Source organism: Lepisma saccharinum, chromosome 4 (assembly GCF_977018435.1).
Source record: "Lepisma saccharinum chromosome 4, izLepSacc3.1, whole genome shotgun sequence".
In the NCBI taxonomy this organism is placed as follows: domain Eukaryota; kingdom Metazoa; phylum Arthropoda; class Insecta; order Zygentoma; family Lepismatidae; genus Lepisma; species Lepisma saccharinum.
In genome coordinates, this window is record NC_139232.1 from 4,192,980 (window position 1) to 4,198,979 (window position 6,000).

General features: G+C 34.6%; 1 protein-coding gene across 1 annotated transcript; it reads left to right on the top strand.

The window, feature by feature from the left end:
* Window positions 1-4,844: 4,844 nt before the first annotated feature.
* On the top strand, window positions 4,845-5,237 carry LOC145986827 (protein GVQW3-like). The gene has a single exon (XM_083121299.1). The coding sequence runs from the start codon at window positions 4,845-4,847 to the stop codon at window positions 5,235-5,237; it is 393 nt and encodes a 130-aa protein (XP_082977425.1).
* The last annotated feature ends 763 nt before the right edge of the window (window positions 5,238-6,000 follow it).

Sequence of the window (6,000 nt, forward strand, 5' to 3'; positions counted from 1 at the left end):
CTTTCTTGTGTAAGGTGCCAGAGGGATTTTTGATCATACTTCAACGTCGTCTAGTTTCTCCTCATTAAGCACATGTCATTTTACCCTTCGCTTATTATCAAGAACAGACCCTGATTACCTACATTTCTTCATATTCGAACACTGTCTCTGTGTGAAACAGGAACATCTGGGAATTTTGCTGCAAAATGTATTCTAACTTCCTTACAAGAATTCGTAATGATGTAAGAGTCGTACATAAAAATGCTTTCTTTCAAATTGTACAGATAGCGTGCCATTATTAGACTGCAGAAAAACACCAGTAATGTGTAAACAAAAACAAAACAATCTTAAACACTTGTTAACACTTGAACACTTCACAAAGACATGCAAACTGGACACAAGTTAACTGAATACTGAAACATTGACACATTCAATACCAAGGTCAGCGTACAGCTGTGGGTTTAAATGCCGGCAGACGCGATCCCACTTCCCACTGCATTGTTGTTAGTACATGCTTTCTACTTCAACAACTTCCATGTTCAACTGCATATTCTCATGTATCTTAATACTCATATGGTTTTCCACATGGTGTCACACCAATCTGTAACATGAAATCACAATAGTTAAAATTTTATTTTTTCCATTGTTGGCTTTGTTTCAAGTTTCCATGGATTTCAGGTCAGATACATTTGTATCGAAATATCTGTCTTCAATTACTTGATGTAGATACATGCAAAGTGCATTTTATAGAGACTCTTTCATATTCAGAAAGTTATTTCACAAATGTTTTTATCATTTTTTTAAATTCAAATACTCTTTGTATGTGCTATCAGGTGTGTTGTGGCATTACTATACAATGTTTATTTCAGATGCACATCCATTGATCTCAGGATGATGATACATTGCAAATAGCATGACTTGAGGATTGAAGCAGTACAAAAGCACATGTAAGTGGCATATATTTATATCTGTAAGAAGAATTAATTATTTTCATTTGCTCATAAGTCTAAATTGACTTATCTCATGAGATGAATGTCTTTTTTTCTTCTTCATGTTATTATTATTCTGCTTGAAATGATCGTAATATTTAAATTAATATAGTGATGAAAGAGGAATATACTATCTACTTTATAAAAAATTCATGGCACAACACAGTTGCAATTCACTTCTTACATATACATTAGTACTGTGTAACTTTTGAGAACATCATTAATTTGCCTATCAATTTCAGTGACATTAATATCATTCACAAAACCCAAAACAGTCTTTTGTGGATAGTGGTACTGAGTTGCTCAAATCGATATAAATTGTGATGTTTTTGCAAGTTGCAAGGTGTTAATGTATATTTACATAAGAAGTGAAACTACCTTTTTTTTTTTTAACAGGTAGTGATAGAGAATCAAAATATTTTACTTTTTGAAAATTGTACACATGAATATCCCTTTAAATGACTTTATAAAACTAGTGATATATGTGATTTAATCCATTTATTCATTTTTGTGAACTTTATCTCTAGCCCTCTCTTCATGCCTTTTTAGCGAATGACTTAAATCAATTAAAGTACTAATCATGAATGTGGATAAAACATGTGTATAAAGTTTAGACAAGCTACAAGCAGAAATCACTGAGTATGTCACAGTAAAGTGCACATTGGGCATTAGCAGATAGGTAAATAGCTGAAACTATTGTCAAAATCACAGTGATGTGAGCGAACTGCAGACATTTTGCATCAGACTTGAACAAAAACAAGAATTTTTGAGAGAAGAAAGCTTCCCAGCATAGGCCTAACTAGTGTAGAGTAGGTGGGGGTCCAGACCTCCCTCCGAACCTGCCATCTGAAGGGGGAGCGAATGACTATCTTTTTACTTCCTTAGTTTTTAGACATCATAAAGAGCTGTCTGCATTTATTCTTATATTAATGACCTGTTTATTGTTATTTGGGGAAGAGTGAGCAACTGATCCTTTAAATATGTATAAAGATTTGAGGAGTGAAAAGAACCAGCATAATTTTTTTGTACCGATCATTGTTCCATCAACAAAAATATTGTTTAAACAATATTGTATTTTTTCCCAAGTGAAAAAAAATTAAAAAATTGTGGAAATACATGGCCTACAACAAGGAGAGCAAAATGTGTCTGTAATAAGTTTATAATGGCCAAAAATATATGTACTTTGATGGTAATGTAATATATTTCTACATTATTATCTGTCATCATCACGGCGATGACAGATTCTGAAATGCATAACCTTCATCAATGTGTGTGTATATTATTAACACATCAGTCACATCTTTTGCAGAAATCTAGGCTATACAAGTTTCATTAGACCCCTGTGTATAAAGTTGTCTTTAAAACTGATTTTTGTCACTTTATTTTTCTTGTTCAAAAGATAGTCAGTCTTAGTCTTATAGGTAACAGTATTGTGTGTTTATTTGCACATGCTATTTTGTTCTTTTACTGCAAAAGTATGGAGCAGAGACTTGGACAATGACAGAGAGAGACAAAAGAAAGATCCAGGCAGTGGAGATGAAATTTTTAAGAAGTATTTGGGGAAGACTAGAAGGGATAGGATAAGGAATGAGGAGGTTCGACAATCAGTGAGGGTGGTGAAGCTTCAGGACAGAATAGATCAGGCACAGATGAGATGGTCTGGACACATGAAGAAATTGGTTTCAGAAAGACTGCCAGTAAGAGCTTACAATGCACATGGAGTGGGAATAAAGCCAAAAAGGGAGACCAACGTGTCAGTGGAAAGAGAAGATAGCGGAGAGTGTTGGGAGAAGAGGACAAGATTGGAACACCATGGAAAGAGAGGAATGGTGGAAGACCAGAAGAAAATGGAGAGGCTTGACTTCTATGCTGACCCAGGCAGAGGCAGGAAACGGCAAAGGATGATGATGACTGCAAAAGCACATCCGGTTGAGAACAAATTCCATGCGACCCCTAATTCCCTAGTCTCATGTCCATTCAATACTTGAAACATATATATATCAACCACGTCAAGTGTATTATCCAAAGTTTTGTTATGGCAGATTGTAAGTCTGTGATGTTTTATTGATTCCACTCATTTGATTAAAATACTGTACCAGGTATCTAGCTGCTATGAAAATTACAGATCAAAAATCTAATATTAAGGCAGATGATATAACTAAAACATGGATGATGTGCCCATATTTTACTCCAACCTTCCCCAACTATGCACTATATTTCAAAGTCTTCATGGCCAAACTGTAGTCTACACAATTCTCTAAAATTTACCAAAAGTTTCTTAATCTTAATCTCAAGCTGAATGATGGTAGAGATAGAGCTTTGAAAATACCAGCAGAATGTGAACATGGGACACTTTCAAATTAAAGTATTGGTGCTTTTTTTTTTTAAAAAAAAATAATATGTATTATCAGTTTGCAAAGAAGCAGCTCCAGAAAATTTTCTTGCTCACCTTGTTCAAAGTACAGCCATTTATTTGAGAGTCATATTAAATGTTTACTTATTATTATTGCTCCAAATGTAAGGGGTGGCATAGCCAAATATTCTAAATTAAACTCTCTAGTCGTTAAGGAAATAAAAATGGATATATTCAATATGTACTGAAATAATTTTTACAGCTTGTGGGCTTGAAACACACTCCAAACCTAAAAGTAGGAACTTAATATAAATCATCTAGCAGTGGCATCTGTACATTGCTCTCAAAATTAGAGATCCTTCTAAATAAGATAACACTCCAGTAGCAATATCATCATTCTTAGTGATATGAATATTGACATGCTGCAAAATAGCAATAAATGTAAGGATTATATTGATCTAAATTCATACTGTCTCATCCAAATAATACGAGTACATGACTCAACTAGGATAACACAGAACACAGAGGTCACATAAGTACTGTACCTACCTTTCCATGAATTTTGTGAAAACCGAGGTAATGCATAATTTAAACCCAGACCACCTAGCACAAGTAAAAAAAGTAGAAATACATTTAAAATCAAACAATAAATTCATAAAGGGATGTAACACAAATTATGGCCAGAAATGTAAGTGAAGGAAATGTTAAATATTTTACATACCTGTTAACAAAAGAAGATTGGACAGAAGTTTGCCCAATCATCGACCACCGAAGAAATATGAAAATTTTTATTAACATTAAAGCAGAGATTCCCAAGCTTTTTCATTTTAAGATGCCCTCAGTGTTTTAAGATTTTTCCGTGGTGCCCAAGTCAGAATGTAGGCCTATCTAACACTTACAACGCTCTGTTAGTGTGGTTAGGTTGCTCGCCTTAAGTTAAAAAATAAACATATATTTTAAATTCAGAAACATTTTATATATAAAAAGTACTCAATAAACACATATTTGGAACAATCATATCATTGATTGAATTTCAGTGAAAATATTGGAAAAATTTGTGGTGCCCCTGTAAGCCAGCCACAGCACACACTTTGTGAACCACTGCAATAAAGCATCACATAAACATTCCTGCCCCATAAAAAATAGCCTAATTCCACCAAACGAAATCAAATAAAATACACAAATAAAATAATAAACAAGAATGAGTTAAAGGATATTTCTAATAAATTCCTCTCCTACAAACTAGATACATAATGATGAAAACAAAAGAAAGAAGAGAGACTATATAAAAAAAAATGTCTGAGAAATCAAATATAATGTTATACTTACACTCTTTTACACACCTTTATTGCATTTTAATAAATACGAGGGGGGGCTGGAAAGTTCATGAAATCACCTAGAAGAAATAAAAATTGAAACAAATCGTTGTAGCCATTCGAAAGAGCATATATTGTAAATATCTTATCCTGCATATGATTCTTTTGTCATTGTTATTTTTTTTGTTTGAGGTTTAGTAAGAAGAGATGGCGGAGGACCTGAGGAAATTTGAGAAGAATGAGCTTTGCAGTGTCATCAAGTTTTTTGTGTTGCAAAACAAATCCCTCATGGATATCCATAAAACTTTGCATGAGAATTTGGGCAAACATGCCCTAGGATATACAACAGTAGCCAAATGCGTGAGGCATTTTAAGACTGGACATGGTGAGACTGAAGATGAACCCTGCTCTGGCAGGCCTGCAAGTGCAGTGACCACGGAAAACATTGACAAAGTGCACAACATGATCATGGAGGATAGGTGCATATCCACCAAAACCATTGCTGCGTATCTGGGGATATCGCGTGAGTGTGTGGGTGTCATAACATCAGAGTATCTGGAAGCTCAGTGCGAAATGGATCTCAAAATGTCTGAATGCTGACCAGAAGAGAACACGGGTGCAGATGTCACGCGAGATCGTGCGCAAGTTTCAACACCCTGATGATTTTTTGCACTGTCTGGTGACTGAAGATGAAACATGGATTCACCATTATGACCCACACACTAAACAGCAATTTAAGGAATGGCGCCACAGTGGGTCTCCTCAACAGGCCCGTAGCCAGGAATTCTTATTAGGGGGGGCAAATTCAATTCTAGAGGGGGCAAATTTTTAATGCATTGGCAGATATAGCAAGGTACAGAGGGGCACTTGTCCCCCTCCTCCAAAAGTGATATGTAACAGGAAAGGGATGATATCTTGAAACTCCAATGAACAAAAAAAGTTCGAGCAACATCAAATAACAATATTTCAATAATGACTTTTCGGAATACCAAAGAATACAAAGATAAAGTTTAACATAAATAGCGACTGTATCTACTTTATATATACAGGTCGAAAAGGTTAATATACGATTAATATGTACCAACAGTTTTGGGCTTCTCTGCAGAACTGATTAAGGAAGTCCTTTATAAATCGTGCTTCATAATGTCTCCCTCTAGTTTCCAGTATGCAAGATTTTTACGCACAAAGGAATCTAACGAGAATCCAACACCACCATTGTGTTGTGTTATGCAAGAAAAATTGAATTAATTAAATAATAGTGATTACATTACATCTACACTTTGATGAATTGTGTAAAAATTTGTAATACATTTTTTGTATTACAAGAGGTTAAGGTACGTATCTCTGAGCAGCTTGTTGTAAT